At 42.9% G+C, this 20,534-nt stretch overlaps 1 protein-coding gene across 5 annotated transcripts in view; it reads right to left on the bottom strand.

Moving 5' to 3' along the window:
* The window catches only part of GNE (glucosamine (UDP-N-acetyl)-2-epimerase/N-acetylmannosamine kinase), a 46,258-nt gene continuing 25,724 nt past the window's right edge, over nucleotides 1-20,534 (bottom strand). For 4 of the 5 annotated variants that reach the window (XM_032396829.1, XM_032396832.1, XM_032396833.1 and 1 more), the window contains 9 exons: nucleotides 18,152-18,304; nucleotides 15,821-16,033; nucleotides 11,957-12,044; nucleotides 10,982-11,192; nucleotides 8,506-8,635; nucleotides 7,932-8,153; nucleotides 5,866-6,048; nucleotides 3,158-3,274; nucleotides 1-2,156 (listed from right to left, as the gene is read on the bottom strand). In XM_032396829.1, the coding sequence (XP_032252720.1) occupies nucleotides 1,921-2,156; nucleotides 3,158-3,274; nucleotides 5,866-6,048; nucleotides 7,932-8,153; nucleotides 8,506-8,635; nucleotides 10,982-11,192; nucleotides 11,957-12,044; nucleotides 15,821-16,033; nucleotides 18,152-18,304 (1,553 nt within the window). In that variant the 3' untranslated portion in view covers nucleotides 1-1,920. The remainder of the gene's footprint in view (nucleotides 2,157-3,157; nucleotides 3,275-5,865; nucleotides 6,049-7,931; nucleotides 8,154-8,505; nucleotides 8,636-10,981; nucleotides 11,193-11,956; nucleotides 12,045-15,820; nucleotides 16,034-18,151; nucleotides 18,305-20,534) is intronic. The other variant, XM_032396831.1, reaches the window with a different exon arrangement.

Below are 20,534 nucleotides of genomic sequence, written 5' to 3'. Positions count from 1 at the left end.
TTTTTTCTTTAGAATTTGGCTCAGAACAGTAACATAAAAATATTTACATTAAAATAAATATGTGATTATTTAACTATATGTAATAATTATGTTGGAATATATTAGCCTTTCCATGAATTTAATAAAAACTAAGATTTGGTTTTAGATTTAGTACCATCCTTCCAAATATTTGGTATGAAACTTGGTAGCAGTGCAACTCTCTGGCATCCAGAGCAGTGACAGATGTCGCCAAGGAACCGATGCCCTTCATAGTCTCCCGCCTACCCCAGATGCTGATGGCCAAGCAGACCAGCTTCCTTCCTAGGAATCACTGTGGAATTTTTCAACAATAACCAGGACCTGGAGGTTATTTCAGGGCTGGTGGAATTCTAGGAATCAGCCAACCTATCTTTTCACATGAACCCACCAGGAAGGAAGTGGTTCAAATGCAATATTGATTCTTTCACTTTATTTTGTATGCTAACACCGAAACAATGCAAACCTTCAGGTTTTCCTAAAATAAAAATCTGAAAAACATGCATATGCTTGTTTAGATCATCTAAAAGTACCCATAAAAACCTGTCACTAGACCAAATACTGTATTGGCAGAATGTCCACAGCATAGAGGAATATTTGATTAAATTTATCATTGAGGGACAGCATCAAAGACAAAGTGAGTCAGTCTTATTAAAGTTGTTGGTAGCATGAAGTAAATTAGGATATATTCACATTTTGCAAGTTTTTTATCTGAGAGGTTGTATGGCGTAGCAGAAAAGCACAGAGGGACCTGGGATCAAACCCTGTTTCTGAGACTCACTAGCCACATGGCTTTAGGTCCATCACTTCAGCACACCAAGACTTAGTTTGGGGTCGTATAAAATGGAAATGAGGACACCTACCTCCCAGGTTGTGCGAATTTAGAATAATTTATATGAAGCACCTAGTTCAGAGCCTGGCATACAGTAGGCACTTAATAAATGGTGGGTATTAGCATTTCTTCTAGGTTAAAACTGATAGCAAGAATCTTGGCCTTTGTATCTTGACACCAATGAAAGCACAGAATCTTACTGAGCCCGAATCCAGAGTCACAGATCCGGGCTCCGCAAACACTGCCTTAACAGATACTCCAGAGTCCTACTCAACATCAGCATGAAAAGTTACTGAAGGGAGAGGGGTCTGTCAGCAGGAAGGATCCTTTGGGGATGGTTAATCTCCTTTCAGAGGCTGTAAGTCCTAGTGGCTTCTCAGCTGTCCTTAAGAAGATAAGGACAAGGTCAGCAGGGCCACTGTCATTCAAATCCCTAAAGTTGCTCAAGATTCTGCAAGAGTAATAAATAACATCATTAAGCAAACAACATTTGGGGGTGACAGAGGTGTCCAATGTCTTGATTGCGGTGATGGTTTCACAGATGTATACATATGTCAAAGCTTATCAAATTGTACACTTTTAAAAATACCCCAGTAAAGCTGTTTTTAAAAAAAGTTTACTTAAGCCTTTCACAGTGAGATTTCCTTCTGTCTCCTGACTGGATCCCTTTCTGCAATCTGAGTTTAGGGTGAGAGGAGGAAGGATGAGTGATCTACACTCCAGTCTCGAGGCCCCGCCTCAGACAAGGCCTGCAGGTCTACGTGGTCCATCTAGTAAGCAGAGCCCTGAGGCGTCCTTGTCTACGATCACAGCTCCTTTGGCACAGAAGATTGTGACTGGTACTTACAGGGTTTGAGCTGAAATGACCCCAGAAAGAGCAGCATCTACAAAAGTGAGGGTTGGGAAAGGTGACTTCGGAAGAGGAGACTAAAAGCAAAAATTTAACTGCCGAAGTCACCTGCCAAATACCAAATTTAAATACCAAAACTGCTTTTTAAGAAACGCTCGTCTAAAAGACAACCCGATTCCACAAAGAAGCTCTGAGTCTCGGTCCAGGTCCACTCCCCGGAGGCCTAGCAGATCCTGCGAGTTGTGTAGTCCAGAACCATGCTCGCGGCGCCGAGCAGGGCAGGATCCACCAAATCCGAAACCACCACGTCCACATCCTGAACCGAGGACAAGGCTTGCTGGCGGATGACGTCTTTGACGATGTGGATGTAGTGACTGGCTAGGACTCCAGAGAGGATCACGAGGGAAGGATTTATGGTGTGGAGGATGTTCACAACCCCAAGACCCAAAGCCGTTCCAGCTACAAGAAAACAAAAATGAAAGTAAATCAAATCAAAAACGTCAGAGGGGGCGCCTGAGTGGCTCAGTCGGTGAAGCGTCTGCCTTTGGCTCTGGTCATGATCTCAGGGTCCGATGGGATTGAGCCAGTGCTGGGGTCTTTGCTCAGCAGAGAGTCTGCTTCTCCCTCTGCCCCGTCCCCTACCTGTACTCTCTCTCTCTCTCTCAAGTAAAGTCTTTAAAAAAACAAAACAACATGGGGCGCCTGGGTGGCTCAGTCGTTAAGCGTCTGCCTTCGGCTCAGGTCATGGTCCCGGGGTCCTGGGATCGAGCCCCACATCGGGTTCCCTGCTCTGCAGGAAGCCTGCTTCTCCCTCTCCCACTCCCCCTGCTTGTGTTCCCTCTCTCGCTGTCTCTCTCTCTGTGTCAAATAAAAAAAATCTTTAAAAAAAATAAAAAATAAAAATAAAAAAATAAAACAACAAAAAAAATGCCAGAGGATGGTGGAAAGAGTCAGCAGCCCAGAATACTTAGTACATTCACACTACATAACAGAAAGCAGTACTTGTAAAGCTATTCGTGATTTATTCTTGATATGAGAAAATGATGTTATGCTTTGAAATAAAAAAAGCTAGGTATACTATATACTGTACCATATGATCTCAACTATGTAAAAAAAAAAAAAAAAAAATAGGAAAGACTGGAAGGAGATGTTAATAGTTCATCTCTGAGTGGTAAAACCTGAAGTGAAACTTTCTTACTCTCCTATATTTCTCTAGATTTCCTGTAAGACGAACAAGTAGTTTATCCATAGTTGTAAAACAAAACAAAAAACCCGTTTAATAGAGGCCATGCTGCCAAGCACCTTGAATGCCACTCCCTTTCTCTCTCTCAGAAAGCAGGAAAAACACCTCTGATCACACATTCCAGGGCGCTGATCCCGAGGGACGCTGGTTATGTGCGGGAGCCCTGGGCAGTCTGAGGGCCCCCCCACAGCAGAGCTGCCCGGAGCCACACGCTCACCTGTTCTCAAGATGCTCTGGGCCTTCGCGTTGCCAAGTTTCGCAGCTTGGATGAGATGGACCGCGCTCACGGCCTCGTCTTTCAGCACTGACATCCCTTCCACCAAGAGCAGGTCCTCTGTGTGAGCAGAGGGGAGAAGCAGCGGGCATTAGCGAGCCGTGGCAGCCCTGCAGGGGGCCCGGGCTGAGAAGTCTGCCTGTGGGCAGCGAGCCCCCAAGTGGAAAGACAGCGTGTTCTTTTCACATTGGCAGAGCTTTTTCTCATCACAAATGTCCACATACATTGCTCCAGAGGCCACTGCTGCCCTCTTGCTGCCTTGCTTACACATCATCCAGAACTTTCCTAATCAGAAAATCCTCACCTCCGATCAGAGCCTCCCAGCCAGCCCTCTAGCTTCCGACTTCTCACTTCACATGCAATAGAGACTCGTCTATTTCTCTCCTTCCTTTATCCATCCCAGGTGCACATCACTTGCAGGCCCCCCATCCTACGGCAGCGCCTAAAGCACTGACACCGGGGTTCAGTCACCAGCTCAGCCACGACCAGCAGCACAACCACATCCAGGGCACATCCCTTCTATACCCTTTTCTTCTCTAGAAAATGGGGGTACCACCATGTACCCTAGCAGGATTATTTGAGGAACTAAATAAGATCATGGACATAAAGAACGTCATCAAATGCTGGCCAAGTCAATGTTCACTAAATAGTAAGTAGTTCTATTATCTGTAGTCCTTGTCTTTTCTGCCTCTCACTCTGCCCGTCATCAACCCGGGTCCATATCCTCCTCATCTGCTATCATACTTGGGCTCTGATGAGAGCAAATCCCAACCATGCAGGCTGCTACCTAGCCCCGGCCCAGGGATCTCCTCACAGCTGCCCACCAGTCTCTCCCATTCCCCCCCATGGCTCTTCTCAGCTTCCACCACCTCAAACCTTCTACCCCACCCCCACTACCATAAGACCTCCGGACTGCTGATCTCTCTGATAAAGGACCCCACGAGGCAGGGGTTCCCTTACTTTCCTGTCCCCGCCTAAAAACACGTCTGTATTTGCACACCTTCACTCCTCCTCTCCCTCTCTCAGGCCCTCTACCCAGCCTTGCAGCTCATCTCCTCCCCGCTCCTCAGGGGCCTTACAGTGGGGACTCAACTGCCCCTTCTCTTCTGCATTCTCAATCTTCGCTTCCATCCCCACTGTCTTTCCACCGACAGATGCTCACAATCTCCCTGTCCTCAAAGCACTTCTTCCCTCTTACTCAAGAGTAGTCAGGCTTCTGCTCCCACTATTTGAGTGCGCTCTTTCTTAAGACACGCATTTGCCCCCAGGGAGACAAAAACTGTTCTTGAGGCAAAAAAAAAGGCTTACTCTTTTTATACAAATAGTACATAAACACAAACAGATAAACAGATCTGTGGTCGTGAAGTATCATGTGTGGAGGCGATGATTAGGAAAAAGTCCAAACAGGCCCCTAAGGGAGGCTAATGATAAAAAAGAAGTTGAAAAACAAAGTTTTCAGGGTTTCAAATCATGTCCTCATGGCCAAAGCCAATGAGTTCTTCTGATTTTCTCTTACTCATAAGCAGCACTTGACATTCCCAGTGTGACTCCTTGAGACACTCTCCCTCTGGCTTCTGTGACTTTACCCTTTCTTGGTTTTCCTTTCTGCCCATTAAATGCTGTTTTGCAGGATTCCACCCCTGACTCTTGCCTCACTCCAAACCTCATTCAGAGGTTTAACTGGCACCTCAGCACTGATGATTCCCAAATCCCCACCCTCTAGCCCAGTACTCTCTCCTGAGCACCAGACCCCCATAGCCACCTGCCGCCTGCACATCTCCAGCCCACGTCCCGCAGGCGGGACCCCCCACCCCCACATCCCTTTCCGCCGCAGCCGGCTCCGACGAGAAAACCGAAGTCACTCTAGAACTGTACCGTTTAAAGCTACTCCATTCGACTACTATTTTTCTCCCAGAAAACAAAAAGTTACAGTTTAGTGAAAAGTCTAAAATTCAGACCTGACCATGTTTTTCCCCCAGAAGTTCTCAATGGCTTCTCCATTAGGTGCTGGTCTTGGCCTACCTCTTGCTACACTCAACCCTACCCTGCCCTTTATGCACCCACAGGACTGTTTCCCAGGCTTGAAAGCATCCCAGGCTCATCCCAACTTGCCCTGCTAATTCTATTTACCCTCTCTCAACCCCCAGACAGCACCCTAACACTCCCTTCCCCCCATGAAGAGGGCGGGGAGGGAACTCTGGTGTCATATGCATCTACATCCCCTGGCCATCAGTCTCAGGGCACTTGACACTGTATTATAATGATAGTAAATAACTCCCTCTTGCATTAGACTAGAAACCATCCTGACTTTTATAACATGTCCAGAAATAGCTTTAATTCAAATAGACTCAGCGTTCACAACTGTAGTATGTTAATCCATTTACTTCTTCAGCTAGGGGCTGAGGAAACAATCAAATCTTCCCCGCTATCCTGGAGCTCAAGACCCTTGTCCATCCCCACCACTGGGAAGTGTTAATATGGGTCAGGACTAAGGGGATTTCGGAGCTTTGGTATAAGGAAGCCCCGCCTTTCCTCCAGGAAGTGAGAAGGGTAAAAGTTCTGGCTTCAGTGTCCAGCTCTTTTTGGAATACCTACTTTGAAATACTTGTCTACCATACAGCTATTTAATTCCTCAGGTGAAAGAAACCAACCATCATGTAGCTTTTTTGCTTCCCTCTGCAAGGCCATTCCAGAGGCGTACGCTTCAATACATCCATGACTTCCACAGGAACAATCAGGCCCATCCAGAGACACAACAAGATGGCCAAGTTCTGCAGCACAGAAGGAGCTTCCGTGGATCAGCTCGTGCTGATGGATGATCCCCCCGCCAATTCCTACAGTGAGAGAACAATCACTGAGGTGGCTCTTCAACTGAAACAGGAAGCTGTGATATAGCAACTCCTCGTCTGTTTAGCAAAGCTTTGGAATGTGAGGTTCTTTATGATGCCTTCTCTCCTAAGTAGCTGGAACTTACTAAGTACCGACACTTTACCTGGAAGCATTTTGGAGGGAAATATTTCAAGCAGATCCCTAACCTTAACCCTAATGTTGCAACCCTGTGTTGCATCTTGGCTCACTGTGATTTCAACCACAGCTGTGGGGAACAGATCCACACAGGCTCGGACTCACTGTGTGATGACAGTATACCACCTCAAGCTCACATGGCCTGTCTCCTCACCGAGGCCATCTCCAACATTAAAGTAAGAGCCTCGTCATCCACGAGAGCACAGGACATCCTCAACCAAGCATGGCAAGAGCCAGCAGATTCCAGTGGACAATTCTGGATGGTCTGCAGACTTCTTGGGAGGTTCTGGTAGATTTCAGCCCCCATTGCCCTCAAGGCAACTTGGATAATGGCTTTCCACCTACTCTGTTCTACTCTTCTCACTCCTTCGCTCTTGCTTCTCAGGAACACCTCCGACATAAAATAACCTAAGTCCTCATCCTGGGCTCCGGTGTAGGGGAAACTCAAGGGAAGACCATCTTTCCAAAATATATCATACACCACCCTCTTTCCTAAACAGAGCATACAAAATATGATTTTGCCTCTTCTTAATGCCACCGTGTCTAAAAATCTGTGACTCAGTGATTATGAATATCAATGACTCTTGTTTTGTGGCGTTTAGGAGTCATTAAGGAGGAAAGTCTGAGAAGCTCTGCTTTTTAGACTTATCCTGCCATCAGTTACTTCCTGTGGCACCTACTCTTCAACTCCACCCCTCTAATTTGCAAACTATCCGCTCTGACAGGAAATCTAGGAAATGATCTCCAAGCTTGCTAAAACTGTGTCTGAGACTAAGAGAAGAAGGGCCTGAGCTTCCAGAGGAGGTAGCATCATGTAGAGTTTAAGAGCACACAAGTTTTGAGGTTAGACCTATATGGGATCAAACGGTGGCTCAACCACCTACTAGCGGAGTCTGTTTCCTCATTCCAAAAACAAACTAGGACATCAGCAAAAATGGCAGAGTAGGCAACTCCAAAAGTCCATCCCTTCACTAAAGCAATGAATAAACTGGCAAAAACTGTCAGAACCAATTTTTTTGGAGCTCTGGAAACTAACAAGTTTGTAACAACCAGGGGAATGCTTAATCAAGAAAAAAAAAAAAAAACCAGCTGAATTTTAATGAGAGAGCTTTCTGGCATTTTCTGGTCCCACCACCCCCTCCCCAGCTTGGTGGCCTTGAACCAGTCCACATTCTCAGCAAAGATGGCAGTACTGGAGGGAGCAAGACTAACTATTTTCAAAAAACTGTGGTGGTTTGTTTTGACCTACTTGGCAGCTCCCACCTCAAAAAGCTTGTTATGTCACCTACCTCAGAACTTGAGGGGGCTACCCAGGGGGTGTTTGTCAAAGACATTTAAAGGAAAAATATATTTATTAGTCTCTGCTGTCCAGGACAACATCTGATAGTTGAGGCAAATATTATACTAACCAAAAAGACTGGGAGAAGCTGGGAATGAGTAGCTTTGGGGAGTAAGGGCTTTGAAGAGCTCTGACAAATTCCTGGGAGTCTGAGGTCCACATGCATGCCCAGGGCAGGGCACATGCTCAGGAAAGCCTAGGAAGGCCCTATGCACTCACATGGGGCTCACCTTCTGGCTCTACTCAAGCAGGAAGTGAAGACTAAAGCAGACTTACAAGCTGCCTGGCTGATGCTGAGGGCATGCCCCAACACACATTCTAGCTCTTGGAGCCACCTGCCCTTACTTCTCTCACCTGTGCCTGTGATAAGTGTCACAAAGTTTTCCAGGCCCTTTCCTTGGCCAAATTTCCTTTCCGCCAGGGCAGCACAATTGCCATCATTGTCCACCCACACGGGGAGATGCAGGGTGTCAGAGAGGGGGGTCCTGAGGTCCACGGAGTTCCATTCTTGAATCAGTTTGGTTGAGTGCAGCACAATTCCTTCCCGAGGATTTACACGGCCACCCGTAGAAATACCTGAGCTCCACCACACACAAAAGGTTTAAAATAATTCTCATAAGCCATTTTAGAAAAGTGTGCCAAATTCCTGGGTTTCAAACATAAATTAATTCACCCAAGATCTCCTAAGACAAATATTACCAAAGACTGCAAGGAAATGTCAGGCAATTCTGAGCTAAATCTGTAGCTCCCCACCAATGTACCCATAATGATTACTGGTGTTCCAGAAAGGCCCCATGCTTGGGGCCCACAGATAGGACCTGGAGCCACATACACAGGGCAGTGACCTGACGGTCAGTCATGCATCAGAACTCAGTAAACTCTGTATATCAAAATGAACATTTCTTGAATATGCAATTCACAATCTCACCTACTCCCAAAATTCTGCAGTTCAGTTTTACAGCTTCTGCTGCAGCTTCTACACACATCTGTAGGATTAAATTAATCCTCTCTTCATAGGTTTTAGGATTGAACTGAGTATACTTCTTAACAATTTCACCCTAAAAGAGAAAAAAAACAAACCCTAGCTCATTGATCATACCTAAGGAGCATCCTGTGAATCTTCCGACCTTTTTCATGCTAAATCAGACTTCGCCATAGGACAGAGAGTCCTGTAGATTTAGATGAGTGCTCGGGAGGGAGCCAGTCTGGTGCAGGCCAGCCCTGAGATGCGCCCAAGCCGTCTCCTGGGAGCCATCCTGAAGCAGTGGTGGCTCCACAGCAAACCACGGGCCCTCTTCCGGCGCCAAGTGAATGCTGGCTAATCTCAATCTTCATGAGAAGGTCATAGTTTATTCTTTCAGGCTGACAAAATTTCCTTGCTTAAAAACTAAGGCAACTAAATAAATATCCTAAGGAGGTGAACCTTTAATCACCTCCCATAACAGAAGCCAATAACAGCACAGTTCCATGATGTTTAAATTACCGCGCTTTGTGGGCAACCCTCTCGGGTCCCCTTCCTCTTCGGGAGCTTTGTACTATCACATTGCTATCACTCAATAAACTTTGCTTTGCTGCCCCCCGAAAATAAATAAAATTACTGCACTTTGTGATATGTTTTAATACTAGTCAAAGAGAGTCTCTCCTAAATTTTTTTTAAAATTTTCTTTGCTCTACTCACTTGTGCGTTATTTTGAGTAAATTTCAGAACAGTGTTGTTAAACTTTAAAAAAAATCCCATTAAAATGTGGACTAGAATTATGTTAAACTTATAATTCAATTTGGAAAGTGCTGACATTTTAACAATATTCAGCACTCCCATCCAGGACATTTTTCAAGCCTTTACCTTATATGCTAAAGTTTTATAGTTTTCTTTATATAGGTTACATAGTTTTTTGGTTTAGATGATTCTTACAATTTTTCTGGTTGTTGTTCTGAATAGGTTCTTTTTCCATTCTTTTGTTACTAACGGATTTTATCCATTTACCACGGTTAGAGCTGTCACTAATGACTGTCATTAAAAAATAAACCTAGGGGCGCCTGTGTGGCTCAGTTGGTTAAAGGTCCAACTCTTGAACTTGGCTCGGGTCCTACTCTCACAGTCGTGAGTCTGAGCTCCACATTGGGCTCCATGCTGGGTTTGGAGCCTACTTAAACTAAACAAACAAACAAGAAAGCAAACCTAAACTTGTGCTTCTCAGACGTTCACTGTGCAGCAGAATCACCTGGGCTTTGAATAAATACTGATGCCGCCCAGAAATTCAAATTAGTCTTGGGGTGGGAGCCAGGTACCTATATATTTTTTAAAGCTTCCAGGTAATGCTAATGTGCAGTCAGGCTAACAAACACTCATTTACAGGAAAACTCAAAAATCTTTGCCTAAAATTTCATGTAAGTAGGAAGTCACTGGTATTTATATATTTATCCTAACATCTAACCATTTTACTCAGGTGTCTTATTAATTCTGCAAGCTTGTTTATTCATATTGTCATAATATTTTTTGTTTTACTCTGTGCACAATCCCCATTGTGCTGTTTGTTCCTTGCTTTTCTTCCCTTAACTTCCAGAATTATGTGCAATAATGTTGCAGAAAACATCTTTCTTTTCTTCTTGATTTTAATAGGAATGTTTCTAGAATTTGACCACTACAAAGGGTTCTGGCTAGTGATCCAGAAAGACCATCTTTAGGTTAAGAAAATCTTCTCTTAATGCTTTTTAAAGAGTATTTACAAAGGAGACCATTGGCTTCTTCTGAGAAAATTATGTTTTGTTTTGCTTTGCTTTATTTGACCTAAACAACTTTATTTTTTAAATCCTTGCCATTTCTCATGGACTCCTAAAATTTTATATACTACAATATTTCAAAGGTTTTTCTGGTAGGTTTATTCTGAAGTCATCAGAGATCATTTTAACATGAACAATTTATGTTTTTACGAAGGCTCTCTCAGTTTCTGTCAACACTGTGTTGGTCTTTTGGTTAAGGGATTGAAGGTATGCTGTACTCAACTAAAATCATGTTCTATCTAGAGAAGATGCAATTCCCTTCACCATTTGCTGATACCCTCCCCTGGGTAGGGACAGTAATCAGCATGCTCCATGCTTTACCAAGTATAGAATTCCAGGTCTCCTGGATGGCAAGAGCCCTCTCTGGTGCGTAAGGGGTCTTCCACTGTCAACTGAAGTCTACTAAACTTGGATTCCCAGAGAATTTTACTTCTTTCAAATGTTAATGCTTAGTAAAACAGTGAGGCAAACATTGTAATGGATCCAAAAGTCAATACTGTGGGCAAATGATTACAAGCTCTAATGTATGTTTCTAGTCCTACCTTCCAACCATACTTAAAAAAAAAAAAAAAAAATCAATTATTCATATAAGATATGAAGTTAAGACTTAGGAATTATTTTACCTTCATGCTGACTATTGCAACTCGGAGGTTTGTCCCACCGAGATCAACAGCCAAGGCACTTAGAGTTTCAAGAATATGGTCAATATCTTGAGAGATATTCTCCTTCACAGGAGGAAAGCAGAATTTCTTTTGTAATGGCTCTTGAAGATCAATAGATTTAAGAAACTTCAAAATCCTCGGAACAGCATTTCCATCCCCATAGATCTTTGAACTGCAATATCAAAAAACTCAATTAAATTAAATGCTTCTCTCATACATGTTACATGATATGTAGGACATGGTAAAATAGAAACCGAGACTTCAGGTAATAAAGTTGTGCTTCTTCATTTTAAAATAACAACATCTGATATCTCCAGCAACACAGTAAGTACATGCACATTACTAACGGAAGGTCTAATTCACTGCTGATTGAAATACAGCTATTTTCAGCCTGAGATACCATTAGCAAATGCCTCTATCATCAAAGACAAATTATCTTTGTTAAGCCAATTTCAGAATATAACATAGTTTGGGAAAACAAATTTATGTACTTACTGCTTTTTTAATCTTTACATTCATGGGGAAAAATAGTTATTTTCAGAACTCAAACATTTTAAACATTCAAATATAGGAAAATCTCATTAATTTGAAATAGAAAGGAGAGCAGTCTAAATCACAATGCTGAACTAGACTATTTTTAAATAAAATCAGTTATTTTCTAAGATTTACAAAAAGTCAAAGTAGGCTAAAGACGTATTTCCTGGCAGAAGTGCTATATTAATTAACTGAGACAAATAAAAGAAGTTATCCTCCATTTGAACCCTTGGTAGAATAATAGGGATTATATTAGCAAGTCCTGTCTCACTAGCAGCTAGGGGACCCCTAGGGATGCAGAATGAAAACTCTGTTAAAATGAACTGAAGAATGGTCACAGCTTAAAAATGGTACCCGAGGCAGCTCCCCTTTGAAATCACTAAAAAGGGTATATATACTCACCAAGGGTATTGTTTACCAAACTGAAGGTGCAATGCTTGCAGTATTTTGTCTTGGGTATCAGCATCCCGGACATGAAGGACATTCTCCCCTAGGTGAACCCAGTGACACAATGATTTGGAAGTGGAAATGTCCAAAGAATAAAGAAATTAGCAATGTGCTGTGTTGTGCTCAAAATTAACCCTGAAACCCAGAGAACTTCAAATGAGTCTTCTATTAAAGCAGCATCAACTTTTCTCCTTTACACCTTTTAAAGCACTCTCAGCAAGATTTCCATGAATCAAATACTTAAGAACACTAGGGTCCTTTATTCCCAAAGAGAATAAATCAAGTTCTTGTTGGGGCGCCTGGGTGGCTCAGTCGTTAAGCGTCTGCCTTCGGCTCAGTTCATGATCCCAGGGTCCTGGGATGGAGCCAGCATCGGGCTCCCTACTCAGCGGGAAGCCTGCTTCTCCCTCTCCCACTCCCCCTGCTTGTGTTCCCTCTCTCACTGTCAAATAAATAAATAAATAATCTTAAAAAAAAAAAATCAAGTTCTTGTTGATTTACTGAAATAAATGACATGCATGAATCTAGCACCTGCGAACCACCCCCCCCCCCCAGTTGTCTAGTGTGTCCACTCTTTCCATCATCTACTCAGCCGGCTGTTCATCAGCTGCTCAAGCGAGGTTGGTCAGTCAGTCAATAAGCCCTTCAGCTGTTCAGTCACTTTGTCTCCATGTATTTTCTGACCAATGCGATGGAGTCAATACAGTGAAAATAGCCATATTTTTCAATAGAGCTGCCTAAGAAGAGAAGAGCAGAAGAGTGGTAGCTAGAGAGAGGTGTGGGGTCATTATTTCTAAGATGTGAGAGGCTGAGGCATGTTTCAGTGATGAGGAGGCTGAAGATTCATGGCAGAGAAAGGATGCCCCTGAGGTCCCGGAGAAAGTAGGAAGGGTGGGGATCTAGAACATGGGTAGAAGGCTGAGAGGTGGGCAGGACAGAGAGATGCCACACCCTCCGAAGTAAATAGGTAAGAAGGAAAGGATGGATAGGCACGTGTTTATCTAAGTGTGTTGACAGAATATACAAGACTGCCTTTGACAACAGAAGACCCACTGCAAATCCAGCGTTCAACTGTCCGTTCGAATCGTCCTTGAACTCTCAGCAGCGTTCAACACTGTCTCTTCAAAACACTTTCTTTCCTGGGCTTTAATGCTATCACCCTCCTGGGTTTCCTCTGACCCCACTGGCAGTTTCTTTTCAGTCTTCCTTGCCGGCCCCTTCCTCCTCACCAGAACTCGCCCCTTCCTCCTCACCAGAACTCTAAATGCTGAAGGGCTCCAGCGGTTGGTCCTGGGCTCCATTCTCTTCCCTATTTACATGTCACCCCTGGGCAATTTCATGTAGTCCCTTCATTTTAAATGACATCTCTGGCAGAGTGCACCATTATCCTCCATATCCCTTCTCTGTACTAGTATCAAAATTTTTAGCTGGGTATCTGATAATCCAGCTAAAGACTATATTCTTCAGCTTCCCCTACAGCTAGATGTGACCCTGTGACTATATTCTGATAGGATATGTGAAGAAATATTTGCAACTTCTGAGGGGGGTGTGCTTTTAAAAGGAAGGACACCTTGGGCGCCTGGGTGGCTCAGTCGTTAAGCATCTGGCTTCCGCTCAGGTCATGATCCCAGGGTCCTGGGATCAAGCCCCACATTGGGCCCCCTGCTAGTCAGGAAGCCTGCTTCTCCCTCTCCCACTCCCCCTGCTTGTGTTCCCTCTCTCACTGTGTCTCTCTCTGTCAAATAAATAAATAAAATATTTAAAAAAATAAAAATAAAAGGAAGGACATCTTTCCTCTCTTCCTTCCCAATGGCTAAAATGTGGACTTGACAGCAAGAGGTGGAGCATCTATCAAGAAGACAGACAGAGGCTAATTCTCTGATGACCGTGGAGCTATACCAATGAGAAAGAAATTCTAACTTACTTAGGCACTATTATTTTGGGTCTCTCTGTTACAGCAAATGAACTGATATCTTAACTAAACACCATCCACATACCAATCGCTCTCAAATTTCTATCTCTAACTCTGACTCTCCTAGAACTATCTAGCTGCTTGCTTGCCATGTCCACTTTGAAATCTAATAGGCATCTCAAATTTAACACAGCCGTTAGAGAACTCTTAATTCCACCCCTCCCAAATGTGTTCCTCCTGCAGCGTCCCCCATGTCAGGAAAGAGTACCCCCACTGCTCCATCCAAAAATCTAAAAGTTTCTTCCTTTCACTGCTCACATCCAAGCAGCAGCAAGTACTCTAACAAACCCCAAATCTAACCTTTGTCCACCTCTGTTATTACCAGGTACTCTAAGCCAGTACCATCTCTCATATGACCTGAAATAACCTCTTAATTGGTCTCCCTGCTTCCACTCCTGTCCCACCACATTCCACTCTCCATAAAGCAGCAGAGTGGTCTTTCCAAAATGCAAGTCACATGGTGTCCACCTCCTATAAATGGCTTCCCATGATCCTCAGGAAAAAATCCCAGATTATTTACCCTGGCTTACAAAGGTCTGCCTCCTTCTCTTACATCATCTTGTATCACTCTTCCTCTTGCCCACTACCTTACAGCTACACTGGCTCTTCTGTTTCTCAAATACGTCAGGCTTGCTCCCAGCGTAGGGTCTTCACGCTGGCTGTTCCCTCTGCTTCTCCCTGATTCTCACATAGCAGATTCATTGTCACTCAGGTCTCAGCTGAAGTGTCATCTGCTCAATGAGCAATGAGGCCTTCCCTTATGCCATCTACTGTATCCCATCATATTACACTGTGTTACAGACTGCACAGCACACAGAACGTCTGATACTTTTCTTTTTCTTTTTTTTTTTTGGTCTATCATCTATCTCCCCTCCCACTAGAATAAAGCTACATGAGAGCTCAGCCCTGGTTAGTATAGTTTACTGCCAAATCCCAGCGCCTACACATAGTAGGTGCTTATTAAATATTTTCTTAATGAATGAAGTTGAGAGAATTTCAATTCAATGGTTTGTATTTTCTCTGTGAAGTGGGGAACAAAGTAATATGTTGGGAATGAAAGAGAAGGAAGACCTAAAGGTAACAGAAAATTAGGGTAGCAATTATGAACACAGAAAGAGCAGAGCTGGAACTAACCTCTTTGATTCTAGTCCAGTTCTTTGTCCACAAAGTATATACATTTTTCCATTAGCTACAGAAATATATTTGCATGGATACTATTAGAACTTGGACTAATATTAATAATGAGATCTAGCTCAACTAGTAAATTCATTAATAATAATCCTTCTTATACTTTAGTTATTAAGGGGGCATCTTATTTAGAATTTCCATGCTCTGGAGTACTCACTAAAGGCACTCTACTGTACCCACAAATGAAAGACTAGCATTCATATACTTATAACACAATCATTCTATCTTAAACACAGCCATCAAAGACCATAATCAGCTAAGAAAATCTTAGCTCTGACATTACAAAGACAATAAAAATATTAAGCAGAGCCCTAAAAAAAACAAAAATCACTTTGTGCTATTTATAGATTTTAGGCGACAACTGGTCATTAACCTCATTCTCTCACTCGTTCATAAAAATGCATGCCAGCACCAATACATGCAAACCTTGTAATAATTCAAATATATGATGAAAAAAAGGTCACAGATGTGTAAGGGGGAGCCCATATTTCATGCCTCTCCCCTCACACTCTCCTAGGTACTGGCCACCAGGGGAGGCAAAGCTGCCAATCTGACTGGTCAGGCAGCAGGACAGCGGCCACACTGCGCTCACCAGTGGGCAGGAGCCACTGATTCCACACAGATTTCTAGTCAAGTGAGACACAAACTGAGGTAAATACCTGTTTCTCTTCCAATCTGACGTGTTCCTAGATTGATCACAGGTGTTCCAAAAGCTCCAACCTCTCGTACTCCACAGCTGCTGTTCCCAATCATACAACCAGCATGGGCGACCAACTGTATGAACTGGTCAAATGGGACATGTTTAACTGCACGGAAATTGGGATGATGCTCAATGCCCTTCTTCCGCATCACTCGAACCATTTCTTTGCTCCCTGTCAAAATGAAAAGGACCACCTGTTAAATGGCTTATGAGATAAACCATTTCCACCTAAAGAAATCACCCTATAAGAATTCACGACGGTTATTAGGGAGACAGTAATTTTAATTACTGATCTTCTCAGGAATGATGACTATCTAAAATGTCTGGTCAGCTCTCTGCTTCAACTCATCTAGGAACTTTAAACAGCAGCATTTGGGACTTTTCAAACAGCATTCAGCAAAGCAAGTTGATTGCTTATTGATGCCCCAATAAAAGCTCTACCTTAAACACCAATTAAGAGGTTCAAGACAGGCCAGCACTCTCTCTCTCTCAAGCTGGGAGTTCCTGAACTGAAAGGTCTCAGGCTCCACACAGCCAGCTGATCAGAGAGCCTCCGCCTCAGCTATGCTCATACTTACCCTAACAATAGCTCAACTGGATAGCACTCCCACATACATGGACTAAGCTCCAAGAAAATACACGTAGATTCTGATACTGTAGCTGACATTTTATTTCAAATGCATGGTTTTTTTCATGTTAAACATGTATGAGGGGAGGCAATATTTAATGCCTCTCAGCTTGCCTCTTTACTCACCCTTTCCTAGCTACCATCTAGAAGGAGACAAGGTTGCTACCGAGATTGGTGAGACAGCAGGACAGGGACCAGAGACCACACCGTGTTACCACACTGTGTTCACCAGTGGGCAGGAGCTACTGACCTAAGAGAAGCTGGACATGCATGTGTTTTCTCTCTTTTTAACATTCTCTATGTGGTGAGGTAGGTAACAGACTCAGGGTGTAACTCTCTACAGCAGGCCTGACCACCTCTCTCTATGCCCAGTCCTGCCAGAGCATGCCAGTCACTGACTATAATTACTGCAGCATTTGGTACACCAGAAGATGGTACTATTCCAAGATTCAGATCTGGGCTCAGTGAAGGCTTTCTCTGGCCTTAAGCCTAAACCAGACACTACTTCTGTTCTCCTACATTGGGGAATTGGGCCCTATACCACATAATGATAAAGAGATGCCACGATTATTTCCCTATTGTTCCTTATGTGTATTTTATCAAAAACCCTGTGAGGAGGAGAAGTGAGTAGCAGACATGATTTAGGTATTCCTGGGACCCTTTATTTTCCTAGGGGAAAAATATCTCTAATTCTAAAGTGTATACAATCAGGAAAGTATATAACAAACGGAGTATCGCTGACAATGAATACTGAATGAGAGACATATAATTACATTACCAAATGTTTAGAAAATTGGAAGGATTAGAAGAATCAATATTAAGGTTTTTGAGATACTGGTACATTACCTGGATGAAACCTGGGTTGGGGGTTCTTAATTTCTTTTTTCCCAACTAACATCCTACATTGTTTCCCCTAACAGAAAAGATAATTCAAGAGACACTAAGAGAGGGATACTTTCAGACTAAGATGGTGACATCTTGGTACTGCAGGGAAGGGTCCTGCCTCCTTCATCAAAAAATGCCTAAAAGCTCAGCAATGAGTGGTATCAGCTAAACCAGTAATTGAAAATTCTGCAGTGTCAGGTCCTGCTCTGCATTTCTCATTTATATCTCATCTTCCCATTAACCTGCTTAAGGTCTCACCAGCACCAAAGGCTACAGTACCGTCCACCAGTAGATGGTCAACCAGGTCAGGCTTGAGGATGAACTGGCTGGGGACTCCAGATCTCAACTGCCTATGCTCAAGACTAAGGTATAGCTAATATAAATAAATAAGAGAACAAGAAATAACAGTGGCTATTTTACTGCACTCACTAGGATCATTACTTTTCTAGAGACACCCTGCAACCTTCTAAGGTTAATGTCTTTTAGCTGCTACATTTTCTCATTGGTAGAAACTGGAGGGAAGAGACTAAATTTGGAACTACAGTGGAGATTGGAGAAATTTTTTGTAGTATTTCTTTCCTATTCAGTTTCTACTAAACTCGGCAAAAACATCACAAACTTCCATCTACTACAAACTTGGTGATCCCCTGACAACTGGAACGCGTTTCAGACTACAACGGCTTCGATGATAAAAGCAAGATGGGAGGCGCAGTCAAAGAAGACATAATAGAAACAGCAAACTGGAAAAGTAGGCGGCATAACTTCATTTTCAATTACCTGCATCAATGTTTGGAAACAGAACTAGGGTCCGCTTGTTAAATGAGATAAGCGCATCCAATGTTAATTCAAACATTTTTATGGAATGCTTAATGTCAGTGGTCACAGGGTGCTGTAGCGCAACAATGTAATCTTTAGATTTTACATCATCACCTGTTTAAAGAAAATCAAACCACACTGCTTCATTAGTTAAGAATCTTAAAGAGGAAGAAGCAAATTCTAAAAAGCAAGACCCCAAAGTCTGTGCTTAAAAATTCTAAGGACAAAACAGTTTGCCACATTCCAGGCAGAGTATCTGAATACATGATCAAACAGTAAGAACTCACAGGAACAAGTCCGGGAATCTAGCAAAGTTAACATTTTACAAAGGCGCTTACTACCACAAACAAAAATATATAACTTTAAGCAGTAGTCACAAGAATCTGTTGCTTTAAAATCCAAAATATTTAAAAGCATTAGAAAAATGTAAATCTTCCCCATTTCTAACCAGTGTTTCTAATGAATTATCAACAGTATTAATGAATTGATGAAGCTCAAGATTACTTTAATGCATAGCTAACATAAATAAGAGAACAAGAAAAACCAGTAATGGCTATTTCCCTGTAGTGCGTAGGATCATTACCTTCCTAGAGACACCCTCCCACCTTCTAAGGTTTATGTCTCTTGGCTACTGCATTTTCTCATTGGTGGGAACTGGAAGGAAGAGACTAAACAGGAAACCTCTTGCTCCTCAATGTGCAACTTCTGACATCACTCTGCTTTGTCTCACTCAGCCCTTCTACACAACCCTTTCCATTAAGGTATCATCATTTTGTTTCATGTTGTAAAGTTCTCTATTTACTGTGGTATTTCTTTCATTATTAGGAATTTAACAAGTCTTTTTAACTTTTTTTTTTAGAGAGGGAGGGGGAGGGGCAGAGGGAGAGCGAGAATCTTAAGCAGACTCCATGCCCAGCACAGAGCCAGACTAAGGGCCCAACCTCACGACCCCGAGATCATGACCGGAGCTGAAATCAAGAGTCGGAAGTTTAACTAACAGGGCTACCCAGGTGCCCCAAATCTTTTTAACTTTGCTACTATTTTTACTATGACTGTTATTTATTCATGTTCTGATGACGAAGCTGCATGCTCTGAGTGGCCTACCCAATCCTATTCTTCCTATAAGCAGAGTGATGCCATCAGAAGTTGCAGGTGGCTTAAACTCATTGTCTTTTCTTTTCCAATGGCTTAAAAAAAAAAATCTACTTTTTGCTATTTTGTCATCCTTCTTTCCACAAAGAAACTGCTGAAATGGTTCCAAGTAGAACCTTAAGCCCCACAAGTACAATCTTGCCACATTTTGCTTTGTAAGGGTTATTTGCTATTACAAGTTTTTGAGAAATACTAAGTTTTTCAGGATCCATCTAGAGCAAACAGTATAATCAGAATGCAAGAGTGTATACTTAGAAACATGCAAAAAGGAGGGGCGCCGGGGTGGCTCAGTCGGTTAAGCATCTGCCTTCGGCTCAGGTCATGATCCCAGGGTCCTGGGATCGAGTCCCACATTGGGCTCTCTGCTCAGCAGAAGCCTGCTTCTCCCTCTCCCTCTGGCCCTCCCCTGGCTCATCTTCTCTCTCTCAAATAAATAAAATCTAAAAAAAAAGCATTCAAAAAGGAGAGCCTGAAAAGACAGAATTTATTCCATTGGCATTATCTAGACAGGCTCCTTGATAACTAATATCTGTCCAACGGTAAGAAATACATAGATTGGATTAACTCATTAGTAGGAAAGCCCTATTCCTTTCCTGTTCTAATGTGATCTAAATTAAAAATAGACACAATCACAGGGCACCTGGGTGGCTCAGTCAGTTGAGCTCTTGGTTTTGTCTCAGGGTCATGATCTCATGGGTTTGGGGTTCGAGCCCCATGGTGGGCTCCACACCCAGCAGGGTGTCTGCTTGAAGATTCTCTCCCTCTGCCCCTCCCCCCACTTGCTAGAAATATATATATACACAATCACTAAATCAATTTTTTTTAAGTAGGCTCCACACCCAGTGTGGAGCCCAACACAGGGCTTGAATTCATGACCCTGAGATCAAGACCTGAGCTGAGATCAAGAGTCAGGGGCTTAACCGACTGAGCCACCCAGGTGCCCCACACTAAATCAATTTTCTATTCATTTCATTATACTATAGATCTACCTCTTAAAAAAGCAGAGTCCCAAATGTCTAAGATTGGTCTTGATTTGCCCTCTAGATAGTACTCTCACTATAAATTAAGCAATTGACATTCTGTTTATAAAACTTTCCTTTGCCTCTTATTCAAAAAAGATAATTTCCAGGAAGCTAGATCATTGATCAGTGAAGATTTCAGAACTTAAGGCTATTTACAGAGATAATCCTAA

This window comes from Phoca vitulina, unplaced genomic scaffold (genome assembly GCF_004348235.1).
Source record: "Phoca vitulina isolate PV1807 unplaced genomic scaffold, GSC_HSeal_1.0 scaffold94, whole genome shotgun sequence".
In the NCBI taxonomy this organism is placed as follows: Eukaryota; Metazoa; Chordata; class Mammalia; order Carnivora; family Phocidae; genus Phoca; species Phoca vitulina.
Note: the sequence above shows the minus strand (reverse complement) of the source record. Positions and strands in the feature narration are given on the sequence as shown.